Raw genomic sequence first — 27,774 nt, 5'->3', positions numbered from 1 at the left:
TCTTCTGTGTAATGTTATTTGCTCTAAAGAACAGAAGCAGAACTTGTTTCATGTAATAATAGTATTTATAAATTACTTCAGAATCCTGGTTCCTAAAATTAAGTAAGTTGGTAAAGTGATGCCATAGCAGACGCAGAACATTTGACCAAGTCTCTACAAATTATCACAACCTCTAAGACTCTATAAAGAACAGGGCTATTTAAGCTACGCAGAGCACAGGTAATCTGTTCCCCTCTTACCAGTAGTTGAGGTCTGAGGACACTGCGAAAGAAAATGTTGTAGTTCATGCTGTGTTTATGGTAATACGGGAGAAATCTCACAAAGGAATGAAGTTCAAAAAGGTAACCTCAAATACGCTATTGAGAAGCAACATAAGAGAGAAGACACGGTTACGTACCACTTTCAGCACTACTGCGGTTCAGGTATCTGAACTGTGGCTCTTCCAGAACAGAACTTAGAAAATGTAAATGTTGCTCAAGCCTGTTCCAGTTTATTTTTAATACTTAATTTTAAGTTCTCAGTTGACCATATGAGTTTACAATCTGTAACTAACATATCAAGCACTTTCTATAGAACAGTTTACTCTATTACATGTATCTAATTAAACAGCAGTAATGTGACAGGATTTCTTCATTCTACCTCATTTAAGAATGTCTCACATCAGTTTTACGTTTCTTTCTCTCCACAGCCGCACCACAGAGACCAGTGCCACAGCTATCTTTGCCCCCGTACAGCTCCAATACATTCCCATCCAAATCAGTCAAGCCGCCACCTAAGCCAGGATCCAACAGTATGCCTGGTGCAGAAAGGTTTGTTTCACCTATTGTTGTGTCATTCCTTTTGAATCTCAATCTTTTTGCAGTTTAGCAAATAATAGTATACACATGGCTCCAGGCGAACACAGGTAACTACTTTAGGTAGTCCACTGTTTTTCAGGCTATACCCTTGCCTCCACCACATGATAATTTGTGGTTTTCCTACTATCAAGGAGAATTCTTAATATAATTGAAGCTCCGTATTCAGTGAAGCAGAGAGTGTACGTTAGGCAACCAAGAAGAAATTCAAATCTCTCAGGTTTATGTCAAGGAAGAATTTTAGGGCCTACGTGGTACAACACTTCCATTCTTGAGACACCTCTCCCATTGCCTGCAGCATCCATAAGAATGACAAACCCTTTGGGAAAGGATCTCCTACAAAACTGTGCAGGATGTAGGTCAAAGAGGTCCTTCTTTAAAAGGATTCTGCACACTCTAGGAGCCTAAGTGCTAGACCTGTGACTACTAATTGCCTCAAAACTTAAAAAAAACCCCACAACCTTAGCTGGGTAGAGTTGAGTTTGAAAGGATTTTCCCACCCTTTTACTAAATTTTACTCCAGTGGTTAATAATTCTTATTTAAAATTGTGAACATTGCTTCAACTATGATTTCTTCTAGCTTCAACTTCCAAATATTAGATTTTTATGTCTTCATTTGCTAGATGGAAGACCCCTTAATTAAATTTTTATTTCTGATGTAGTGTGCAACAGACTTAGCCTTTGATGAGTTAGAGTGGGCTCCTTGATTCTAAGTCAGAAGTACATTTTCTAATCTCTGGATTTTTATAATGGCTCTTTGATGGATTCCTCCCATTTACCATTATCCTCTGGAACTGCTGACACTCAATTAGAACTAATACTGCCGTAGCAACAGCAAGGTCGTATGCAAATATGAACTATTCCTATGATGAACACTTCTGCTTATATTCAAACGGTGTTGCCAAATTTTGTTAAAGCAGAGGCTGATTCTCTCCCACAAATCACAAGTCATAATAGGGTGTTTTTGTTCTGCAAACATAATTAACATATTCATCTCAGAGCTTTTTATGCTGTTTATTTAAGCAGAAGAGAAATATGAACTCTAAAGGAAAACTGTGTAGGCAGTTTGTTCACCATTAGGTGAAGAAATAAAAAAAAAAAAAAAGGGATTTTTCATTTTAAGAAGTTTTGGATGTGGGTTCTGAGGTCAGGCCATAAAAGGAAATTGTAGATTTTCTAACAAAAAGCAGAAAAATGAACACAGCAGGGAAAGTAAACTAAGCACGGGCACAGGGAAGTGTTATGGTGCTGTGGGTATGAGCTCTATGCCACTGTCAGCTCATAGCTCCCAGAATCACAGAATGGCTGAGGTTGGCAGGGACCTCCAGATGTCATCTGGTCCAACCCCTCTGCTCAAGCAGGGTCACCTAGAGCAGGCTGCCCAGCACCATGTCCAGGTGGCTTTTTAATATCTCCAAGAATGGAGACTCCACAACCTTTCTCAGCAACCTGCTCCAGTGCTCAGTTGCCCTCATAGCAAAAAAGTGTTTTCCAATGTTCAGAGGAGACCTCCTGAGTTTCAGTTTGTGCCCATTGCCTCTGGTCCTGTCACTGGGTACCAGCAAGAAGAGCCTGGGTCTCCCTTCAGGTATTTATATACATTAATAAGATTCCTTCCTGAGACTTCTTTTTCCAGGGGCTGTTTACAGTCCCAGCTCCCTCAGCCTTCCTTCATACGTGAGGTGCTCCAGCCTCTTATCATGTTAGTGGCCCTTCACTGCACTCTTTCCAGTAGCTCCACATCCATAGTTGCAACATTAATGATGAGAAACTGGATTTTCATCAACAATGTTAAAGAAGCCAAAAGAAAAATGACTCTATAAGTGGAATCCCACTGAAAGAAACAAGCAAGCTGTTGCCTGTGCTTCCTGCTTTAGGGGAATAAAGTAGTCATTCCCTGTGAAAACTCAACAAGCTGAAGTAGTTTTCTGCATTGATCCTGATACAGAAGTCTTGGTGCCCCATTACAGATTCCCTCTACCTTATTCCCTGATACTGAGCTTTAAGTAAATTTAATGGTAGATCTACTTACATAAAAAGAAGGAGAGAAAAATGAAAAGAAGAAAGAGAAGGCTATCCTCATCTGGCATAGGTCTCAAGAGGATCTTACGTTCTGTAAAACAGGCACAAAGTCCAGATCAATTCTTCAGAGTACAGAAACGTTGTACAGTAATGTAATATTTCTACTGAGTATTTTTTTCTTTTTTTTTTTTTTAAACAGTGCCAGAAACCTGTCTTCAAGTGGCTCACTACCACCACGCTTACCTCTAGGTTTGTATCCTGCATTCCTGCATTTTTTGTACAGAAAATGACTGAAGGTTGAAAGGTGGATTCAGTGCAGTTAGAATAATCTTTATTTAATGGATGCTTCTGGTTGGGCTGTGAACAGAAAACTGTCAAGTTCCTGAAAGGCATCCTGCATAACTTGCTTAGTCTGAATCTAAGATACTTTTCTCCCATGAAGTTTGGACTTACTGCCTAATAAAACCATTGTCAAAACTTCACGTAAGCATCTTTTTCAATATAGCTAACACTACTGAGAGCTGGGCAAGTGACCTGCGGTCACTGTGGTATACCAATACGCTTGAAGAAGGGAGAAAATACTTCCCATGTGAAATACACTGGATATTTATCTTGCAAGAGCAAGTAAAAAATAAAGAAAGCTTAGAAATCAATTACTCTGCAAATAATTTTTTGCCAATGGTAACATCTGCCAGTGTCTCACAGTGAGTGACATTTTAGTTTCTACATGCTAAGAAGGCAAGGAATGCAAAGAGACAACCTTATTTCTAACTGTCTCTAAAGAAACCGGAGATGCTCTCAACTGAGTAATTGTGGTACAGAAACTAAAAAGATGTAATCCCTATTTCAAGTTCATCTGAGTTGAAGGAAACCTAAACTCCAGGAGTTCAGTTGAAGTCCCTGTGCACTAAGGATGAATCTGTGTAAAGAACCTGATGCTCACACGGTAGCCTAAATCTGATTTCTATCAATTCACAGTATCTCAGTATCAGAGTGACATGAATTCTTCATGCCTCACAAAAATCAAGATTCTACATCATATATGCACCCCACAAATGGAATTCTTGTCCTAGTTTTAACATGTTTTCTACTTTTATATCTTTGAAGGCAACAACAGCAGATCTCCTTCAAGAGGCACAGCTGATATAAGACCTCCCTTGCCAATTCCTAGCAGACAGACTGTTCACCAAGCAAACGTGGAGGAAGATGAGGTACAAAAACATGACAAGTATTAACCGTAACTGCTAAACACAGCAGTTTTCTGATTTCAAGAGAAATCATTTTTAAAAGTTGTTTTTCTAGTTAGTAGCCACTGTCAGGATGTTAGTAGGTGCTTTCAGTTTCCCTTTCTGTGTCAAACCTTTGTGCCTTATTTTGTCTTCACCAAGAACAACAACAATAGCAAAAACCCAGTAGAACAAAAGAAGAGAAAAACTTGTTTGCTGGATTGCTTGTTTTGCACAATTACCTTCAACTAGCATTACATATTCAGTTCTTCCACAAAACCTTGGTGACTAAAGAATTCATACCCTTTAAGTGCATTTTTGTTTCACATTTCTTTAAATATGACAAGTTGAGAGCAAACCACTCCTGGTGATAACACTGCTGGGCACTTACTGTACAGTCATATGTACCAGCGTGATCCCTGATGCTCATACCTGCAGAGATTCTGGACATAAACCCAAGTATCCCTCACATTAAAATTTCTCTCTACTTACTTTGTATGTTATTAACATCACAAGGTAATTAATTGACAGCTGACTTTCTCCTTTATCCTCTCTCACAAAAAACACAGGACTCACTCAATGATGAATGGTATGTTGCTTATGTTAGCCGGCCAGAAGCAGAAGCAGCTCTTCGAAAAATAAACAAGGTACTCTTTACATTGCTGGTGATTCACGCCATCTCCTAGCTAGATGTCCTTGCAGTCATGTGGGAAGAGTAAAGGTAAATAACATGGTAAGGTTATAGCCTCAGTGTAGATACTTAGAGTGAGAGATTCACCTGGAATATCTGTACCCACATAAAAGTTACACATCTACTCTAAACCAGCCGTGAAGGCTGCTGTTTTCCATAGTCCCAGAGAACTAATTCTGCGTCTCCAGAAAGCAGTTTCACCTCACCTCTCTTAGGGGGAGTGACTTGTTCTCTGGAAATTGTTCTCTTTCACCAGCGAGAAATCTGTTGCAAATTGCACGTTTTGGAGAGCGTTAATTAGATGAGATGAATCCCACCGTTTCTAGGCCAAGTAAAACGAAGTACAGATTCAAACACATGAAACCCAGGCTTAACTGTGGAGATAAACCAAATTGCATCCCATCACTGTGGGAAATCTCTTTACTCTGTGATGCTTCACAGCGCGTGCCATGAGCTGAAGATGCCATGTACAGCCATGTGCAGCATTTCAGTGACTTGCAGTAAGGTCTAGCTTACGAGATCACATTCAATGCCTTTAAAAAAAGGGTGTTTCTATGGAAGACTTGTTAAAACAGATCTGAAATGAAGAAAAGCAGAGAGAGAGTGACAATACCACTGCCTTTACCAAAATTATAGACACTATAATTATTTTAGGCTGTCTGTAAATAGATCACATAGGAATCTTGATTGGCACTTACCAGAAATGAACTTCTTTTCTGGTTGAAGTGATGTGAGGTTTGGCCTTTGATATTTTACGTCCTCCTTTAATGGAATCTCTCCCTCATAGAACACCATTCCTTGATTCCCTAAAAATCTGCATTTGTATCAGAGAGGAAGGTTTTGAGTAGCAAATTAAAAGACAAAACATTTGAGAAATTACCTAAACTCTTTAATAATGCAGTTTCTCTTACCAAAGAGATTTCATAAAGAAAAAACACTTAAAAGCATGAGTGCTGTAGTTAAGGTTGTTATGCTGATCAAGCCCAGAAGTTGTTTGTCATCTTTCATTCTTTCATTTTTCAGGATGGAACTTTCTTGGTGAGAGACAGCTCAAGAAAAACTGCTACTCATCCATATGTACTGATGGTGCTGTACAGAGATAAAGTATACAACATCCAGATTCGTTACCAGGAGCAAAACCAAATATATTTGTTAGGAACCGGCTTAAAAGGAAAAGAGGTACTATGTGTTTTTCACACTGCTTCCCTTCATCTTAAGGTATCTCCTGTCTCATTCCTCAGTGTCAGGCTACTTAACCTAGCAACTGTTTTACTCCAGTGGAATTCTGCGTATTGTCTTACAGTTATTCATGATAGAAGTAAAATCAGATTCTCTCATTTGCACTCAGGGATTGAAGGGATAGCCTTAGAATACAGCTATTAGAAATCCACATACCTGGTTAGAGAATGTTTGTCTACCACCGAGATACCAGATGACGGAAATACAAAGTTGAGAGCAAATCCGTATCTGCCAACTTTACTGCTTTGCTCCCAGACTGCTGGTTTAGTTAGGTCCAGCAGTATCACGCTGAATTTACTGGCACCAGACAGACTGGTCAGCACATGTACTGTAGTTCTGATCGAGTCAGAACTCTCTGAACTTATCAGCCCAACTTTTTGAACTTTCAAGTGCGATCATCATGCCAAAGAGAATGATAACACCGTGTATTAGACAGGACTAGACTACATAAATTAATGATACAACACTGCACTAGGTCATTCACACAATAGAATAACAGTTATTGAGCTACGGATTTTGGCAGGAATGAAAACAGCTGATCTGATAGTATTTACTGGACCTTCTAAGACTGCCAAATATTTAGAGTTTAAAAAAACCCACAACTTTCGGTTTTACTAATTACTAATAATTCTGAAATTTTTGCCATAGCCTTCTCATTTTTTCCATCCCACAGGATTTTTCTTCTGTAGCAGATATCATTGACTACTTCCAAAGAACGCCTCTTCTTCTGATTGATGGAAAAGACAGAGGTTCAAGAAACCAGTGCATGTTAAAATACGCTGCAGGACATATTTAAATGAGATTTTAATGAAGATCACATACAGTGATTCAGCCTACTGAACTTTGTAAACTTCAGGATGTTTCCTTTTCAGCAAACTAAAATAATGCAATAATTAAAACCCTTTTAATTTTAAGGAAGAAAGACCATGTTATTTATAAATTATGCCTTAAATGCAGTATCCTATAAATCTGATTTTCCTACTATGTGTTTATTACTCTCCAGTAATCATACAGTACATGAGAATTTTTTATCTTCCAACATGTATGTATATTCTTGAAATTATTTCTGCGCCAAATTAGAGGGCCCAGAAATAAATACCAATACAAGCTTTCATAGAAGAAGAAAGTAAGCTATTTTTTCAGATCAGAACTGCAGGAGCAATTATGTTATTTAAAGTGATACAGAGTAGACCCAACCCTTGTCAGTGTTGAGTAGACAAAAGACAATAAAAGCTCGGTTTTCCCACAACACACTTCCCAATAAGTCTAACTATGAAACTTCCATGAAAAGACTGGGACTCTGACCTAGATCCTGAAGACACCTAGATTTCAGTGACATCAAAAAAATCCCAGCTCTGGATATGCAGCTCCCTGTCAAGATCTGTGTCTGTGTTATTCAGCTCTATGAAAATGTCTGTCTTCACAGTTTTCTAGAAAAAATAAAATATCTACAGATTCCACGTTCTCACTGAAGATTCACTGATGACATGTCATAGCCTACAAATTAGACTTCTGTATCTCCTCGGATCCTCCAGCCTCACTCAGAAACAAGCTTTTCTCCCTTAACACAGGCCTCTCTTTAGCCGTGTCTTTCTTACTCTAAATTAAGCAACTACTTTTTTATAGGAGACACATCAACAAGATTATCATAATGTGATTCTTAACCGGCAGAACACACCCAAACCTTTTAGAAAGCAGAGAGACACAATCAGGCTAAACTTAGTTCCTCTTATACAACTGCTTTCTGGTTTTACTGTATTTTTTCAAGAAAAACAATTACATTCTCAGTTCTAAAATGTAACTTGCAACTGAGGACCACTGAAGCATACTATATCAAGACTTATTCCCTCTCCTTCGTTAAATGGGATTTACCCAACTCTTTGCCTCTGTTTTCTAGTAACCTTTGCACTCTGCCAAGACCTTGGTTTGATAATTATGTTAGACCTTGTCACACTTTTTCTTCTTTAAAGCCATTCATGTGTATATCACTTGAAACATTTGAATCAAAATTCAATGTAGAAAAATATCTTCTATATAATCTATATAGCTTCTCAGATGAGATAATCAGCTTTCATAAACAGTTTTACTTTAAATATATATATATATTGCAAATATTATCTTAATTTCTAATATATTTAGCTATAAGCTGCAATTCAAAGTTAGTAAATTTTATTTCCATGCAACTATGAGTGAAAAACCTAAAATTTTAAAAATTCTTCAGCTGCCGAAACCTGTTTCTAGCCCAATATTTTTTAAAAGCTCACTATTAATTTTGTGGAAGATAAGTCAGTTATAATATATGTTTTTCAAAAAAATGCTAAAATTAAGAACAATATCTCTCATATTACCACTGATTCTGTGAGCCAGAGGTTGAAATTCTCTTCCATTGCACTGTCTTGAAAAGTCTGACAACCCAGAAATACCTTCTATGGAATTGTGTTTTATTTGTTTTAAATCATCTCATTGGTGAAAGAGAAATAAAATATACATCTACATAACAAATTATAACACAGCATATTTTTTTCAGCAGAGTAAATCTTGAATTGATTAATCAGATAAATATATTTTGTATATGAATAAAAACACATCTCAACATTCAAACATGTCCACAAGTAAAGTATGATTGAATATTCATTGTAATGAACTACATTAAAATACTGGCTACTCAAATTTTGGGCCAAGAAGACTTCAGGATAGAGTATCTAGACCGTTAACTCTTTCTTTCTTTTATAGCCAAGTGTATTAGAAACTCACTACAGAAACCAGAATGAAAGTACTTTTGTTTTTCCAGAAGTAATCTGCTCTTCGGCCTCTTTCCTCAGCAACATTTTTAGAATGAGGAAGTCAGATCAAATGACAAGTTGCAGTTCCTGCTTTACTGACTGTTTCTTATCCCATTTTCCAGAGCACAGCCGAGATAAGAGAGCAATGACTTGACTTGAAGTAATTTAAAATATTTTTTTGACTGTTCCAATATGTCTTTGTTTAAAAGGAGACAACCACATGTGAAAAACTTCATGCCCAGTCTTTCCAGCCCTGGTGGGCTTAATTTGGGAAATTTGCATTAAAAAAAAACGCTCTCGAAATCAATAACCTACTTATAGTATTTTTCCACTCCCCATTTTCAGTTTAAAATAAATATAGCCTAACTGCAGGAAACCATACTATCATTTTATAGTTAAAACTGAAGCAGTATTAATAGAAAACGATGCATGAAAATGGATGTTACGACTTATTCTGTCAAACCCCAGGTTTTTTCTTCAGCTTCTCTCAAATCTTTGGCCTTCATCGGATGGCTGAAATTCAAAGTAAGGTCACAGAGCAGTAGCTGGCTTTCCACTGAAAGATAAAGGGCATCATCATGGTATTTATTGAACGGTAGATGCTAAGTGAATGGCAATTTATGTACAGCACTTTTGGAAGTGTTCATCTATCAACTCTTTCAAAAATTTGAAGGGTTGCCTTGTTTTGTTTGCTTCAAGACAGTTTAATAAAGTTTGGTATTAGCACACTGGTAATATTTATTTCAGGAGACTATTACTGTTCAAAGGAATGACTTTGACTACCTAACAGATTTTTTCCATGGTTAGCTAACATGGTTCCATTCCTCTGTAACTACTGCTGCATTAATTTTTCAAAACAAAGGAGCAACTGTATTGTTTCATTAGATAAAACCAGTTGCATGTCATAGAAAACACGAGCCATTCACAACTGCATGCATTTTAAAACAATGCCGTAAACAGCTTCTTGTTTAGGTGGATGATGAACTCAGAGTTACCGTTTAGTTTCTTCAGCTCGTTCGACATTTTGTCAACATTTTTAATCGCAGCTTCAAGGTTAAACTGACGGTCTGCAGCAGCATTTTTGAATGGCTGTATGAAACAGAAACAAAACATAACTGGCAGGATCCATATGACTTAATAATACAGCTAATCATAATCTTTATGAAAATTCTTAATTTATTTTCTAAAATAATATTTTAACTAAAACTTCCCTGCTCTTATAATTATCTACCTTGATATGGCAAATGGCAACTCCTAAACCCTCTGGCTTTATTTTTGTTTTCTGTTCCTTTTTTTTTTAAAAAAAAAAACCCTGCAATTAAATTGATCATATCTAAAATTTCTTCTCCTCACCAGTATTTTTTTCATTTTTATTTTTAACCTTACTTTTCCTATAGAAAATTAACCATCAAGTAATATTTAGTCAACCACGAGATGGAGCTGTTGTGATAGTAACGTGTAAAATAAATAAGTGTCAATATTAGCACTCAATGAAACTGATAATATCTGCTCAGGAACATTTATGTCTGTATCAGTAATTATTTTATAAACAACATATTTTTGCTTATTTTGGAGATCATATTCCCTCCCTTTAACATTTAATGAAAAAAACCAAAATTCTGGAGACAATTAAGACTAGAAAGTATAATTTGAATTTTTAAATTTATATTACACTCTTTTTTAGAATTCTGTTTTTTTTAAGAAAAATATTAAAGAATATTGCATTATATCATGTTTTCTGGCCTAGTTATGAGCTTTCTATCATTCAGAAATTCTAAAAATAAAATCTGGAAAACCTCTGGGTGAATCACAAATAATTCTCCCTACGTATAAAACCTCAACATATTTGAGAAGTATGGAAAAAAACTGAACATACGTTTAACATAGTTTCTTTGTCCAAATTTTTCTTCCCTTCAGACAATGGGTTTGCTTTGAGGTCATCAGTCAGGGCCAAAGGTTCTAAAAAGAAAAACTCAAAAATTGTTATGGAATAACATCTATAATATGTGGTTGGATAGTTTTATTTCTTCTTGTGGAAAGAATATTTTTTGTTTAATCTTGGGTTTTATTTATTTTACTTTCTTTTAAAAACAGTGTTTCAGAATTTTTTAGGAGTTAAACATGGAACTACTAGTAGTGAATAAGCATATTTGTAATAGTGATAAAGAATTCCTCAAACAAAATTCTGTATCTGTTTTAATTGAAAACTTTATAAAATATTTTAAAAGGCATTGCAATGGGTTTTATCATCAATTTATGGAAGAAGAATCTAAAGCACACACACAAAAGAAGTGAAATGATGAATGTCTGCTGGTCAGTAACAGAGCTGAGATTAAATACCAGATCTCTGGGCTCTTTGTTCCTCCATTCTCTCTGCTCTTCTCTCCTCACACTTTAGGACATCCTCAGGCAATCTGAGCGTATGACCTGACTGGAAAGCTGCTTCAACACTGAAAAGCAAAAAAAAAAAAAGGGGGGGGGTGGTATTTCACCCTGGTACTGTGTGTGTTCATGAAATGAAAAAGACCCTACTCTTAGCTAAAGGGGCAGCCAAAAGTGCACACCCCTCATAACTCCTCTACAGAAACGGCCTGCAGTGAGGGCCGGAAGCACCTCCCCAGGAGGCCACCAGCTCTGATGTCCGTGTCAGCCACCACGAAGCCTGTGACGAGGGAGCCCCACAAGGCTTGAGGGTTTCCCTGTTGCCAGAGGCTGCCCTGAAAAAGCAGTAGTGCAGAAGGGGTGCCTCATGGGAAGGCTCAAGGACAGAAACACAGTGATGGCAGCTACCTCACAGATTGGTCAGGCCATGGTGACAGCCCTCTCCAGCTCTCAGGGGTGCTTCATGGGCTGGTACGCTTGCTGAGAGTCAGAACCACTGGCACCAACCCGACCATGGCAGGCAGGCATACAAAGCCTCACAACTCCCAGGGCGCCAGTGCCCCAGGCCGCGGTCCCAGGTACAGCCGCAGGGATGGCCCACCTGCTCTTGAATGCCAGGGCGGTAGCACAGCCAGGCCTGCCAGTTGCCCCCACGCTCCAGCATGCACAGCGGGTGCTAGCAGCAAAACCTGCAGAACACCAGGTACCACAGGGTGATTTTTCTCCTCCTCTGCAGCCATGAAGGCAAGCAGGGCTGTCCCTGAGGCAACCGTGGTCTGGCTGACCCCGGCACCTCACAGACGCCGGGGGGGTCTCCAGAAGCCAGCAATGCAGCCCTTTCCACCAGAGGTGGGGAGCCGGCCATTACCACAGCCTAGCTGTGCCACGGCTTCCTCCTAGCAAGCAGCAGGACGAGCTGGCTACTCCAGTTCGACCCTGGGAGGCATCGATCAGCTCCCCTGGCCTGGAGCAGGCAGCAGCCCACACAGGCAGGGGGACGTGCGTGCCCTCGCGCACGGGCAGCCCTCGTGCTTCGTTGCCTTCTGCTTCGCTTAGCAAGGAAAGCCCCATCATGCGTGCCTCCTCCAGCACAGGAAACATAGGTAGGTTGCAAGAACCCTGTAGGAGTTGTGATTTTAGGAGTGGGAGGTTAAAAGTCACCACAAACATTGCAACAGCTGAAGAAGAAATGGCAAAGAGAGGACTGAGGTGTCCATGGGGGAGCAGTGAACGGTGATTTCCTCTTGGCCTTTGAGGCTCTGCCTGTGGAGCACTTACCGCGTGTTGCAGCAATCGATTTATAAGCAGTCAGTTCCTTTTTGTCATTGATTTAAATTCACATGGAGTAAGAATAATTTATGATGAGTAAAGATCAAATTACGAACCTAAATTCAAGGAAGACAAGAAAGACACTTTGCTATACTGATTTATCAATTTAGACTACAACAGTAATCGCTGCCCTTAGATGCACATGTCTGACTTGAGTTGAAATCCACAAAAACTGCTAAAAAATGACCTGGAGTTGGGAACTGTTCATTTCTTCCCCAGCGTGTGGCCCATAGTACTTAAAGCCAGGAACACCGAGCAAAGGGAATAGCTGTCAGCAGTTTCATTTAATGTATTGCAACCATTTTTCCTGCTGCTTAGTGTTCATCTGTATTTTGAAATTGCTGTTTGGCACCAGTGGAGGATGGTTACCAGTATCTCAGAGGAAAGTGGAATTACTTGGATGTGCAGTAGAGGACAGATGGACAGAGAAGTCAGTTGCCTGACATTTACTTACGCTTCCATTCTCTGCCTTTTTCGGGAGTGTGCTTTCACAAAACTTATTCTTTAAAATAAAGCATTCTAGATGTAGTTTTGTGACTGTGAGTGAAGCTAAATTGCAACTCAGAATAGCATTTTCTGTTAAAGCACAAGTGATTCAAAGAGAAAACATGATATGCTCCTGAGATTGTGGGGTTTTCTGAAGATGAGAAATGCAGAGCAGGAAACACTTTACATGTGCACTAATTCCTGTACTATAGTCTTACAGCTTATAAGATCTTGCAAGGACCCCAGTGCAAACAAGTACCTTTCTGTACACCTCTAAGGAAAAAGTTCTCCATAATTTGCAGAAGCTGGTGGTTTTGCTGGCAGAATACCAGAGTATAGGTGTGCACAAAGAAAATATACAACAAGGTGTTTTCATATATCTCCTATGTATAAAAGAATATATAAAAGTGTACATAAAATATATGTACAAAAAAAAAAAAGTAAAACAGTAGCCTAGCGAGTTCCTGGAAATATTTGTGTTGTTGTAAGCAGAAGTTATTTTCTTCATAACCTGTAAAGGAGAATGTGGCTGCCAGAAATGGGGTTAGCAGAGGAAGCTACATTGCAGATAAACAGGCACTTGCTTTACTGTAGACACTGCAAAGAAAAACAGGTGTAGTATTCTAGTATGGTATTAGGGAACAGGAACGATATAGCTGACCTCAAGAGAAATGAATTATCGCGTAATGGGGAGTTTGTCAAGACATGGAAGGGAGTTCCACATTGACCTCTGCTTAAAGATTTTATTTAAGTTTACCTTCTACATTTGTTTTTTATTCCACATCCTGTAACTAATCTCTCACACTGTACTTAAATTCTTCTGTGAACTAACTGGATAAAGAAAATTAGAATATTGTAACCACCAGAAAAATTAGGTTCAAAATATGAACAGAATGAGATATTAACAAGCAAGATGACCAACAGTGTAGGAGGTTGATTGTACAAGGCATTTTCTTTTAAGAAGAAAAAAAGAGAGTAAGATATATTTAATTTCTACAGTAAAATTTACTTGGAACTGAAATCCATTCTGGATTTCTTTAATATTTCAAAACAAAAAATTGAAATGAATAATTTAAATTACCTCTATGTGAGAAGTGTTCTCATAAGTGTTGCTAACAATTTCAGATCAGCATGTCAGTTTGTGAACTGCCGTTTCAGCTTTGCCTGAAATAAACCTACAAGTTTATGTGCAAAGATACATGCAGTTGAAGTTGACTGTAACTCTGTTTAATCCTGGACTGATCTGGCTGTGTATGCTACTTTAACACACGAAACAGCTCTCTCCCTGGAATCCTTCTGAGAACACATCCAGTTATGGAAGGTGAAGCCATTCAGCCACCTTTATGAATCTCAGATAAAGACAGAATTACTACCAAACCCGTTCTCTAAGGAGGAAAAAACATCAAGAAGACTAGAAATATATTTCAGGTCATGAATTTAGGATTATGATGTGAATCAGCAAGCACTGCAGGCAACTAAAACAGTGCAGATCACTTCACAGAACTGCCTTCCTCACCTCTGCAGTAATATTACTTTGACTATAATTTCAGGGAAAAATAAAACAATTAAATACATAACCATTGAACAGGAGGATTTCAAAATAAAGGATATCCAAATTTATTTACCCGTATAGTCACAGATGAAGTAAAAAGAGACAGACTGTGATCTCGTGTTGTATCTCAGGGTTACAATATATTTTTAAAAAATTGTTCTGATGGGAAGTAGAAAAAAAATCTATTAACTTCAAAGACAAACAATATTTTAGTGAGTGGCTTAATAAACATCAATAAAGTCTGTCTTTTAAGGAAATAATATTTACAAACACTGCAATACATAGGAGATGAGATATAAGGAAATAAACATTTACTGAAAATATAACCATTTGCTGTTACTTTGAAAGCTTTAGCTTCATAAAAATTTCCTAGTGGATCTAATAGGAAAGTTTGAAGTTTCAATGCACGTTATTAAACTTTCACATGAAAAGCTCTAACAAAAGAGACTGCTTCTTCACCACTGCCTGCATATAAAAAAATGTTAATCCAGAGTGCAAGGAAAGTCAAATAGAAACCAAACCAACACACACACAAAATCACGCAACCTCAACATATGACAGTTATTTCTGATGAAATAATGTATTTCATAAGCTGTAGAGCACATTTTCACTAATGAAAACTGGTAAATGCTGAAGGCCAAAAAAAGCCTGACCAGACCATGGTAAAAAGCAGTAAAGCAAAAGCCAGTAAAGCAGTAAAGCAAAAAACTTTTTCCTGAAAAGTTTACAGTCCAATTAGTTGAGGCAAAGAGTGACAGGTAGAAAAGGCTCCTAAGTGAACTGACTCACCTTAATACGTGCTCCTGAACCAGCAGGCATAGGCACCAAGTTAAAATGTATGTATTTATGACATAGTACATTGGGTTGTAAAAGTGCTTTCCTTGAGGACTTCTCAGCCAGAAAACTTCAAGAAATTGTATAACACATGATACACTTTTCTGAGACTGTTTTAATAATACTTGATTAAGAAAAAAATTAAAAACACTAGTGTTCCACCTACAGAATGAAAACCATTACGGCATTTCAGAGCGGCAATGTAATTAAATCTGTGTGGCTCTAAGAAACTGATTATATTAAACGCATACCTTTAAAAAAACCAAACTGTTCAGATCATGTAAAATGCTGCACCTGATTTAGTAAGTGCTTGTCTGCATACTTAAATTTGCTGATTGTTGTATGCGTACTATTACCAGACTTAGAAGCGCATATCATTGCCTTCCATTTTAGATACTGATTTTCATTTAAGGAGACTCTGAACAGCAACAGATTATAGAAGGCAATACATGAGGATGCCTATCTAAGCATCTACTTTAGTACCTTCTGTACAGTGGGCAAAGAACTAAAAAAATATGCACTGGCATCTGAGTGAAAGATAGACATCACTATATAGAGCCCTGGTTCCTTCTGTTGCTTGACCAGTAAATATTTTTCTGGTCAATGCTGTGTTTTTCAAGTTCATAGCACATGAGATTTTAACATCTCAGATGTCCTTGTCTTCTGTTTGTTTGCATGGCCAGTTTAAATTCTAACATTAAATCTACAAGGTGCTTCCTGTTGCTGTGAAATATTTTTTTTAATATTTTTAAATAATAAACAGTGTAAGCCTATGCTTTGTAGATACTCTGTAAGGTATCAATCTGATGATCTGGAAAGTTCATTTATGTGGTAACAGGTTTCAAATTATAGCTTTAACGTAGTTCTTAAATGTAGTATTTAAGTTAATTAAATGCTAAAGCTGTGAATAATCAATGATTGAAGACAAGTGCATGTATAATGCTAATACAGACAGAATCATCTGTTGGCATGTCTTAGTTGGTAGGAATAACTTTTATGTAAAAGTAAAGGCGTATTTCCTGCAGCTCTTTCGTATATAACATTTATGCTGTTCAGTTTTTTAGTAAAGTCAGGTAATTAGGTGGTGAATTTTTGATAAGCGGTAAATGTCAGTTAGGTTCTGGTGGCATAGCTTGGGCAATTAATCATAACTGTTATGCTTGATGGAACTTTGGGATATTCGCAAATATTTTTCCTTTCTTTGTGGTCCTTATATCATGGAAAGGCAGAACTACTCATGAAAGCAGAAGTCCTGCTGGTCACGCAAAGTCTGAGCCAATGGAATCTGGGAGAACAACTAGTCTTGCAGGGCTTTTTAAAGGGAAATTCAGGTACATCTGGCAGTTGAGCAGAAGATTTTCAAGAAGTATTCAGAAATTCCTCATACTTTTTGGATTTCACAATAAAAGTTATTTCTGATGTAATCATATATTTTCCCCATTCATAATAAAACCACTGAAATGGCACAGGACTTCATAGCAACTGTGAACTTACTAGCATGCAGCTATTTAGAGCTATAGAACTGTATCTGCTTCTAGTTCTTATATACACTCACACATACTTCTCTACATCCTTTCACATACCAAATGCCATTCAGTAAGATTGTTCTCACCTGCACGGGGAACAAACACAAAAGACTTAATTTTTGCAATGATGTTCATGCTGTACAAATACAGCTATGTTACAAATTCCACATAATGCACTCTCAGTTAAGTATTACACTCTCTGAAAACTGGAGTGGTAGAACTACAGCGCAACATAAGGGAAGCTGCTACAGGCCCTCCTTCCCACAATTAAAATGCATGAGCCACAAGTAAATTGAAAGCAGCAATATGCTTGGCTGAAAAGGTTGGTGATTTAATCCAAATGTGAAAATAACAAGTATGTAATAGATGTCAGATAATTAATGCCACTGTCTTAATAGCTTATTAGCTTCCCACTCGGTGATACTGTAATCCCAGGGGGAAGGGATGCAGCAAGAGGAAGGAAGACACTCACAAAAGCTACTCGCACTAGGCTCTCTCTATACTGTCAGTGATAATCCCTCACAGTGCCATCCACAGCAGGTGATTCAGGCTCATTCAAATCACCCAAAAGGAAGCTTTTTCCCTTCTGTTGACTACAGCGGCAGTTCAGAGAACTGGATCTCCCCTTACTGAAGTTAGCTTTTGATTAATAATTCCTCCAGGTCTCATGTCACAAACAAATATGCTTTGCTGTCTTTTATCTGTGTATACTGTGTTAAAAAAAAAATAAAATCTGTCATCCAGTTTGTTTTCTTTATTGAACTCAGGAAAAAGCATCAAGTTTAGGGGACTGCTGACTCTAACAAACTGTAAGTTGGTAGTCTTTGACTCTGGCTTTTGCCTTTATCTTGTGGAAAATCTCATGTATACATATCCTGGCTGTGCCTGTGTCTGCACAAAAATCATCATGTGTCTACCTGGGTGAGGTATTGTAGATACAGACATGGATTAAGTTGCTTTATCTTCAGAAACAAATAAGCAAACTGAAATCCTAGCCTTCTGCTCAGATTCTTTTATCAGAAGAGAGAAATTCTAATTTTTCTACTAAGTAAATTAAATTTATTTCATTTCCAAATTGTATTAGCATTTTAATTCAAGAAACTCAGGGTTCTGTAATTACTTGGGAAAAATTAATAGGACATGAACATTTTGAAAGGAGATTCAGAATCTCTAAATTCCAACTTCAGATTTCTGGCAATTTGGGATCCTTCTCTGAGACAAATATTAAGTTGTCTGGTTGCTGGGCTCTGGATTATTGCTGGAGAAAGCTAAAATTGATTTCTATTGCCATTCTGGATCACAGAGTTCCTTATATGCCTAAACAGAAGCAGTCAGACATCTTTAGATCAGTCTTTAGCTAAGCAGTTAGATGCCTGATGTTTTATCTAAGCTAAGTCATGATTCAAAGAAGGAAGCACGTGAATTCTAATTCCCTGGTAAGAATCCCTCTATCTGCTCAGATTCTTTTATCAGTAGTGTGAAATCAGTTATTTCAACTGGAGTTTAAGTCTTTCAGATATGAACAAGACTGCTCAGAATAACTATGACATAAGTTAACAAGTTATTAGCTGTGATCATTTTGTGGCAACTACTTAGCATCAAAGACTGAGACCTCATCTCCCCACATTTGCATGCTCGGATTCCTTACAATATGACAATGGCCACGTTGTGTTAAATGAGTTAGGACAGGTAAGCATTGGAATGTTAGCTTGAAAACAAATATGCAAAAGAGACCATAAAAATAGAACTTAGTGACAGAAATAAAAGTCAATATTTACATTAAAATACTTTCAGTGAGAAAGAGAGGAAATGGGTACGTGACAAAAGGAGAAGGAAACCTAACATACCTCTACAAATGCAGTAGCTAGAAATTTCATTTTCCTGACCCAATATCTGAAACAGTAAGCTGAATCACATGCCATGAAGGTTGTACCTGCATATACATCACTTAGCAGAGGAGGCAGTGTGGAAAAGAAATGACAACAACGGCCTCTGTCTCTCTCTTGCATTTGGCACCTGGGATCACTGAGCGAGAGAGAGACTGTGCTGCTGTGTGATTAGTGTCACTGAGCTGCAGGTGCCAACTGAATGAACTTCACACATAATGTACAAGGCTTGGTGGGTCTAGATGGGAGCAACGATGAAAAATGTTGTTTTGTCTGCTGGATGTATCGTGAGCAATGATGTATGCCATATTATTGTTTAGTTTTACAAGGATGTCAACATGAAAAACAGCTGAAATAAGACACAAAAGAGATCTTCACAAGTCTAATCAAGCTTCAACTCCCTGCAAAGGATAAATGGAGTCATTAACGTCTCAGAAGTCTGTCTGGCTCAGAGGCCAATTAAGTTATGATAATATCGTCCTCCCAGTATTTCAGACTCCACTGATGAGCAGGCAGATAGTATTTAACAAATGCTTTTGTGTCAAAGTTAAGGTTTCTCTTGAGGTTCCTACACAAACTGAAATGTAAAGTGAACAATTACATCTCTCTTTGAAATATTATTGATCATGTTTCCAAAAATTCCCCATTGCTTCACCACACTTGATTTATAGCTAGGAAATTCACGAAAAATTAATGCTAAAATTACACTTCTTTTCAGAGTCTCTCCTGTTCAGATTAATTTTACATAAATACCATTGCTTTAATTTTTCTCTAATAAAAATAATTTAAAAGGTATCATCAAATTGTATAACGAAAAGAAAAAAGAATGCAAAACCCCTCAAAGAGAGAAAAATGAGAATTTGGAAGACTGTTCCAGGAACAGAGAGAGATTATAATTTCTCCTGTAAACTCTAAATGGGTGAATTATCTTATGACACTACTAGATTTCTTTGGAACCACAGAGAAATTATTTTATTACAAATCAGGCACATTTAAATGCAGCAAAATGTCTGTAGTTATATATAATACCCATTTCTGGGTGTTCTGATATATTAGCACTAACATTTAACCACAGAAATGTTTCACAATCCTTTTTTATTATGCTCATTTCTCAAGAAGTTTGGAAGCTAGATAAATCATAAAAAGGATCCATGCAATTTGGTTATCAAATTACTGCATGCTACAGACACCCTCAAATAACATCACAGCACAAAGCAATGGTAGGCTTCCAGTTCCCACAAATAATGTAGGAGCTGGCTTTAGCTCTAAATAAAGGAAGTCAGTCCTAATGTTCACAAATCGTATGAACAAGAAATAACACCATATATAAATTTAACAAAGTGGAATGTGGAATAAGGCTGTCAAGAGTTACTAACACCTGACAATATACTTATCCTACGAATCCAGGCATCCTTTCAGAGCCCTCACCTCTTTCTTTCCCTGCACATGATGTATCATTCCAGCACAGTAAGAAACTGATTCCAGTCATCATCGGGTACAAGTTATGGCATGTTAGCCATACTAACTGCCTCTTTGCTTTCTGTAATGTCAGCTGTGGCCACTTCAGTGAACTCACAAAAAAATGTTTTCTGCTGCAGTCTACTGGAGTCACCACACAGCTGACATCAATAAAAAGACCAATAAAAGTTATTTCTTGGACTTTGACAAATCCAGAACTACACTGCTCACACACTCTACCTTCTACCCTTATCACCGATACTCTTTAAAATCTAGAATGTCTAGCTCTTCTACAGAATTGCATATTTCCTGAATGCTTGCAATCAAAATATCCTACTCCAGACCAGGCAGATGCTTTAGTTGTCTCAGTAGGAGACAAGTCCATCTCCTGAACCTTCACATTGTGAAACTTTCTCCCTTGACATCACAAGTATGCCTTCTGGAAGCGTGATATAATGTCTAAATAAAAGGGTGCTCTGTTTGCTCCCAACTATGTGCTTGGACAGGGTTAGTCATTCAGCCTTGCAGAGAGTTTGTCACAAAATACTGGATGTGCCAGTAGAGTTGCATACCCTCAAACATTTGCAGATCTTTCACTCTGACGTGGCTGCAAAGGTTGAAATGACGTGTTCAAAGCTAACCCCTTTTCTGCTTGGCTTTCAATGAAGATGCAGAAAGATCCTTGCAGCAAAGAATTTTGGGTTCAGCAAGATGCAGCATGTTTACAACGCGCTGGACTAGGCTCTGTATGCACCAAGAAAATAAAAATGGCCAACTGAAAGTGGATCTTTACAAGCCACTTTGACAGTAGGTTATTTTTGTTCCTTTCTTCCTGAAGCACTTGAGGAAGTTAAAATAAAATAGTTACTTTAACTTTTGAGAGTTCATAGACATTCACACATAACATTACCTGACAGCTATTACACCAGTTTCCTAATCCATTCACATTATTATACTGCACAGTCTGCAGAAGGAATGAAAATAAAGCGGGATTATTTCTTTGTGCCTAATACTACTTAATATCTCTTTTGACACCTCTGGGACATGTAAATCACTACTAATTTCCTTCTAAAGTTACATGTCATATACTGAAATGAAGTAAAACAGAAATTGTAAGAATACTCTGACATTAATTGCCAATTTATGCATCATATTGCAGGTTTTTTGTTGCCGACAATTGTAAGAGCTAACTCTAAATAAGTAACCCACCCTTGAAGTTGAAAACTTCTTTACCTAAGTATTTACTTTTTCTGAGCAAACTTATTTCAATATTTTGTTCACATTATCCCTCCTGTAATTTTCACTTGAATTAGTAGCACATGAAGATATTTTATTGTGAATTTACACTCTCGCAATGGAGATTATTTTAAAAATGAGCAGCTACATAATAAATTGTTCACTGCTGGTCAGGCTCCTTGTTCATGACTGTAATTAATCTGCAGGTCACTGTTACAGAACTGCAGAGGTTACTGTGCCTCAGATTAGATTTTCCAGCTCCCTGACAGTGCCATCACGCCTTTTTATACATTTTCCTGTTTTGTGTCAAGTCTTATTTTAGGTTAGCCAAGCACTTCTTTCATGAGTGTATTCTGCAGTGTACTCCATTCTGCATGCTCTACATCCTGCGTCTGCAAAGCTTTCCTGAAACATGCTTCTGAGGAACTCTGTGCTACCTTTCCCCACATCCAGTTACCGGTAGGCAGGCTATGTGTAACGGGACATACATAAAACACAAGCACATTTACTGATAGCAAATTTGTTTTTAAAACATCACAGTAGATTTAAATAATTACAGCAAGTTACAAATGCTCTAAAAGAGAGTCTTCAGGTAGTCAGGACAGTTGATCAATAATTTTTTATAAAATTTCCTCCTACTTATCCTATTAAAAATCGCAGACTCAAATATCAATTGTTGATTAACTGAGTAAGAATCTGTGAATCTGAATTTCAGAAGCCAATCTCTTTAACCGCATCCTGGGCTGCATCAAGAGGAGCGTGGCCAGCAGGTTGAGGGAGGTGATTCTCCCCCTCTACTCTGCCCTGGTGAGACCCCACCTGGTCTGTTGTTCTGGAGCCCCCAGCATCAGAAGGACATGGACCAGTTGGAGAGGGTCCAGAGGAGGGCCACAAAGATGATCAGAGGGCTGGAGCACCCCTCCTATGAGGACAGGCTGAGAGAGTTGGGGCTGTTCAGCCTGGAGAAGAGGAGGCTCCGGGGAGACCTGATAGCGGTCTTCCAGTACCTCAAGGGGGCCTACACGAAAGATGGGGAGAGGCTGTTTAGTAGGGCCTGTTGCGATAGGACGAGGGGTAATGGTTTTAAAATAGAAGGAGATAGATTTAGATTAGATATTAGGAAAAAAATTTTTACAATGAGGGTGGTGGAACACTGGCCCAGGTTGCCCAGAGAGGTGGTGGAGGCCCCATCCCTGGAAACATTCAAGGGATGGGGCACTGAGCAACCTGATCTGGTTGGAGATGTCCCTGCTCCTGGCAGGGGGGTTGGAATAGATGACTTTTGAAGGTCCCTTCCAACTCTAACCATTCTATGATTCTATGAACTTCCCATCTTTAAAGTATCAGAAGTAAACGGTTTCATTATGTTGACATAAACAGTTTTTTACTAGTTTGGGTTTGTTTTTTTTTTTGGTCTTGATTTGTCAAGCCACTATTTTTTTAAGTTTTGAATTTTGTCCCAATTAGACCAGATTTTTTTTCACAAACTTGAGAAATCAAGATTGTGACATTCATTTCCTTCCTTTGTTGTGACATTTTGAGGAACATTGCAACATTGACTTCCTACCCAGCAACCTTCCTCTCTTCAGAAAGCAAGACTACAGATTCCAGGGCATGTGTTTGTATTTTTATTTTCTAAATGAAGTCACACAAAGACTCAAGACCACCACTGAATATGACTTAACAGAGATGTTGATCTGCTAACATTTGTCCATTTCTGTGTCTCAAGGAGATGAGAGAAAGCACAGAGCAGATTCACACAAACACCCTTTTCACGAGGAGCAGGTGATACAACGATTTGTCTAACTCGTCATGCTCCCTACCTAACACCTCGTGGCTTGTTAGCCAACAATGCGTTCAATACTGAAGTGTACAGTACCTCACAGCACCAACAGCCAAGCAAATATAACACAACAGGGAGGTAATTAACATCATCTTTTGCCACAGGGCAACTAATGCTTTTAAGGATGACCCAAGCCCAGCTGTATTTTTAACAAACCTATCTTGTTCTTGCGGAGGTGAGAGAGGCCAGAAAAGCCAGTGGTTGAATTAGGAAGTGGTCCAAGAAACCACAAAATCTCTTGACTTGAGAAGTTATAGAAACTAGTTGCTATCTCAAAGTGGAGGCCTGGACCCAGAGCAGAACCCAGACTCCAGCCTGGGCTTTGCCTACAAAAGGAGAGACCTAAAGGGACCCTAAGGAGCTGTCTCAGAATCCAGGGTCTGCTGAAGAGTGGAAGAACTGGAACTCAACATGTAAAAGCATAAAAATGGTATTCAAACAGAAGTACAAGATTTTTATTTTTAGCTTTATATTAGTGAAGATTTGAATAAAACAAAAAGTTTGGCCTTTAAGGGCTAAAGTACTGTGTCATTTCAGCAACTGAACAGTTAAAATCTGTTTGTGTCTCTAAAATCATTAAAAAAAAAGAAAGTAGGAAGAATAAGTATCACTGCATAAAAGGGCTCTGCTTAGATAATTACATTAGTCTGGTATATATCCTTCAGTAATTTACATATTGTATTTTTTATGCTTTATCATATGATGATAAGTTGTGGTTTTAGCTACCTTGGCATGGCTGATACCAACAACTGATCACTAAACTTTAGGATCATTTAAATGTCGCTGCTCTGTGCTCATCATTTTTTATTTCTTTTCACTGGCCACATGCTCTCCTGGCTCACATTATTCTTTCAAGGAAGCAATGAGCCTCCACTGAAAGACATCAGAGCATTTACTTGCTGGAGAAAAATTATTACATTTTACTGCCCAAGCTTTTTATAACACCTAGGTTGTATTGTTTTCGTGGCTGCTTTTTATAGCTTCTTCCTCTATAAGAACTTTCAATGTAAATGTTTAAGAAAAGTATAAAAAACAGTAAAGAGAGGAATTTAGAAGTGTAAAATCCCATGCTGATGTGGGATATTATTTCAATCATCGTATCTTATCAGAGCAATATGGATTTTATATTTATAACAAATCCTAGCCCCTCTTGCAAATCAACCTTTGGTGAAAAACAAATTCATCAGTTCTCTGATAGTCAATGCTTTATTAACTACTTGTTGGTTTTACTCTCAAGAAGTCCATCTTCTAACCATTATACATTTGGGTTTGATAACTACACCAGTGGAAAAAAAGACTAAAAGTGCCATAAAAACTTTCACAAATACAAGTACGTAGTCATTCCAAAATAAGGAGCTCAATTTACTTCAGCAAGATGATTCATGTAAGATTGTTTTACTGCTTCCTTCTTAAAAGTGTCTCTGACACAAAAGTTTATCAGCAGGTGAACACTGCTCTCTAAGTAGCATGATAGCATGGCCTTGGTGACTTTTTGGAAAAAGCTGCAAGAAGCAACATTCATGCCATTGTTCATTAACATTTTGATCACATTAGCAAGGAGTTGTTGGCAACTGCTATGTCTGTTAGGTCTTTGAAGTACTTTGGACATAGAGTCTACTGCGCCTAATTAGACTGGCATTGCCCACTGTTGTAAAGTGTTGTATGATTTACCACTTTCTCCAGGCACTCTCATCTGAATAGATCCCTCTTTCCTTACTGCTGGGAAGCAGAATTGGCAGCAATGAAGCATCTTTAACATTCTGTGCAATGCAGCTCTAGAGCTCTTGGAATATATAAGTTCAAATCTTGGTTTAAAAAGCTCCCTAAATGGGATTTTACTTGGCTGCAAATAGGCAACCTGAAAATGAGCAAATAAAATATTACAGCTGATGCAGAAGAAATTTAAACTTCCAAACTTTGCCTACCCAGGCAAAGCTTGATTGTGAGTATGTGTCACCGATGCATTCTTACCTCGTCTCTCTGCAGAGCTTGCTAGCCTAGCAAGTTTGCCACAAGTAACATAGTGACTACAGGACACAGTAGCTGGACAAGTGACATAAGGTCACTTTAAATAAAGCTCGGTAAACATGTCAAATGGCTAAAAATTTTGGACAGTGCAAACAGCTGATGATGTGAACAGTAACCTGGTTAGTATGCCTAGTAAGAACCCATTCAATTGTTTTCAGAAGGAATCAACCTGAATAAGTACAGTAGTAGCGGTAACCTGCCAGTAAAATGTGACTCTGTATTTGAGGTCAAAGAAAGGCTGACCTATATTAGAAATAACTGAGTAAAAAAATTTATTTGAGGAAAAAAAAAAAATCCATATTTACCTATGATAACATGGACAGCAGAACAAGTGAGTCAAGGTTGTATTTCAAATTACCTTCCTGAGTTTGAAAAATACAGAGTTTTCATTGTATATGTGAGTGTACATAAAATATGATGCACATTACTCAGGAACACGTGTGCCAGGACATATGATGTACGAAAAATTAATAACTGTTAACAATCCAGACAAACAGTCTGGATTCCTGTGGCACAGTCAGGGAAGAAGCCCATACTGCCATTTGTGAGTCAGTTTTACAGATGTACACTTTGACAGATCTAACACGTACGCTTGTGAACAGGGAATATCATTCATTCCTAATCTTACCCACCTCTTTGTATAGCCAGTACTAATATAATTCAGTGACATAAGCAAGGTGGTTCGTCTGGTTAGCAATAACGTGTTTAATATTCCCTCTAGGAATGAACTCATTAGAATGAGAAACTGATCTCCATATGAGCTTTCAAACCCAATATAATCCGGCGCAATAACACAAAACTCCCAGAAGGGAGCAGTGTTTCACTAAACGTCCCTCACCACCTGTTTGACCCTGAAAAACAATCTTAATGTACAACTCATGCATTTAACAGGCAACCTAGAGCCAGATACACCCCACAAAATTGTTGAACTTTTTGTCACTTTTAGACGAAGGTAATCACTTTTATTAAAGCATTTCTTTTATTCCTCAGTCAACATCTTGTCAGGTGGAATTTACTTATTCACAAATGCTCGGATACTCCAGTGAGAAATCTATAAAGGATGAACTCTCAAGAAATTTTTAGGGGATATTGGAAGGTGTTTGGAGACAGGATTCAATTTAAAGTACCTGATAAGCAAAGAAGTACCAAATCTTTTGTCTGTGAAACAAAAACAAAATTAGGAGACATTAAGCAGATCCTGATTTGAGGAGTCTCGAAACAAGAGTAAGCACATATCTGAACCAGTGTGCTATCATGAAAAGAATTCCATTGGATATTTTGGTCTTTTCCAAGACTTAAGAGGGGAAAAAGAAAAACTTTGGTCATTAAATTGACAGATTGTCCAAGAAAACAGTTATAAAAATGAAAAGCAAGACATATTTCATAACAATCCATTCACACACAAAATACTAATATCTCATTGGTATGATTTGTATCAAAAATACAGGACTACTGAAAGCTTTCCAATGTGTAGACATTCTTTCCAAATTAGAATACATGCTGCAAGGAGGGCAACACAATCGGACTCAAGAAACTTTCAGGTAGAACAAGGTTGTTCGCAGGAGCATACCATTACAATTCTGTTGAGGAGCTGAAGTCTTATCTCACATTTTTCTTACCTTATCTCCAGGGTTGTGGCTAGTACAGTCAGATCTAGCCTACTCTCCTTTACAGAAATATTTTTTTCCAGATAAACATCCTCCTAAGAACTTCAGAAGTTTCTGGAAAATGTGGTTGTCTTGTTTTTATGCTACAGTTTCTTACTTTCCTTATAATGTTTCCTGGCTGTTTTTCATAGAATTGTAGTAAAGATAGAGCAAGAAAGCTTTTTGTAAGAAAGCACTGGATAAGGACTTTCTTCTCTATACGTCTTATTTAATGAATTTGAGAATTTGGGGTTTACTCTGAAGAATAAGTAAGTATCTTAACCTAATGTGCTTCTCCAGCAGTCACATGCTGCAAACTTCAGAGGTACTTGCCCAGACATCAGTTGGGAAATGAACCATGACCTTACTTATTCAAGCATTTAAAATATTTTAGTTTTTCTGTGTTTCACTTTTGAAACAAGGAAAATGAAGTAAGTAACACAACTGTCCTCTTACCTCTGTTAGCCTGAGCAGTCAATCAGTGTCCTGCAGATTGTTTAGTTCTGCACAACACGGGAACAACGCAGTCGTGCAATCCTTTGCAAAGACGTAATGCAGAAGCAATGTTAGACAGTTTCTTTGCCACCACTTCTAACCTATCTCGTACTTGGCTGTAGAGCACTCCCTTGCCTACTCTCCTTTTGCTATGATGTAAAGCGATACTACCAGTAGTTATCCAGCTGCCTGTAAGACATACTGCCTCCTCTGAGCAATTTTTCACACCCTTTGATAAGCCAGGCTAGGAAAGAAGGC

The 27,774-nt window shown here is 37.9% G+C and overlaps 2 protein-coding genes across 2 annotated transcripts in view; one reads left to right on the top strand and one right to left on the bottom strand.

Moving 5' to 3' along the window:
• The window catches only part of LCP2 (lymphocyte cytosolic protein 2), a 30,780-nt gene extending 23,499 nt beyond the window's left edge, over positions 1-7,281 (top strand). Inside the window, exons 15-20 of the mRNA XM_086759131.1 lie at positions 689-809; positions 3,076-3,125; positions 3,984-4,087; positions 4,672-4,749; positions 5,817-5,972; positions 6,706-7,281. Coding sequence (XP_086615257.1) covers positions 689-809; positions 3,076-3,125; positions 3,984-4,087; positions 4,672-4,749; positions 5,817-5,972; positions 6,706-6,828 — 632 coding nt within the window. The 3' untranslated portion in view covers positions 6,829-7,281. The remainder of the gene's footprint in view (positions 1-688; positions 810-3,075; positions 3,126-3,983; positions 4,088-4,671; positions 4,750-5,816; positions 5,973-6,705) is intronic.
• A 134-nt stretch (positions 7,282-7,415) lies between these two features.
• Positions 7,416-12,268, bottom strand: C14H5orf58 (chromosome 14 C5orf58 homolog). Its single transcript, XM_086759221.1, has 5 exons — positions 12,066-12,268; positions 11,156-11,265; positions 10,692-10,774; positions 9,811-9,904; positions 7,416-9,371 (listed from the first exon to the last, which is right to left on the bottom strand). The coding sequence occupies exons 1-5, from the start codon at positions 12,266-12,268 to the stop codon at positions 9,265-9,267; spliced, it is 597 nt and encodes a 198-aa protein (XP_086615347.1). The 3' UTR covers positions 7,416-9,264.
• Positions 12,269-27,774: the final 15,506 nt, after the last annotated feature.

This window comes from Chlamydotis macqueenii, chromosome 14 (genome assembly GCF_036417535.1).
Source record: "Chlamydotis macqueenii isolate bChlMac1 chromosome 14, bChlMac1.mat, whole genome shotgun sequence".
NCBI classification, from domain to species: domain Eukaryota; kingdom Metazoa; phylum Chordata; class Aves; order Otidiformes; family Otididae; genus Chlamydotis; species Chlamydotis macqueenii.
This window is presented reverse-complemented; position numbering and strand designations above follow the sequence as displayed.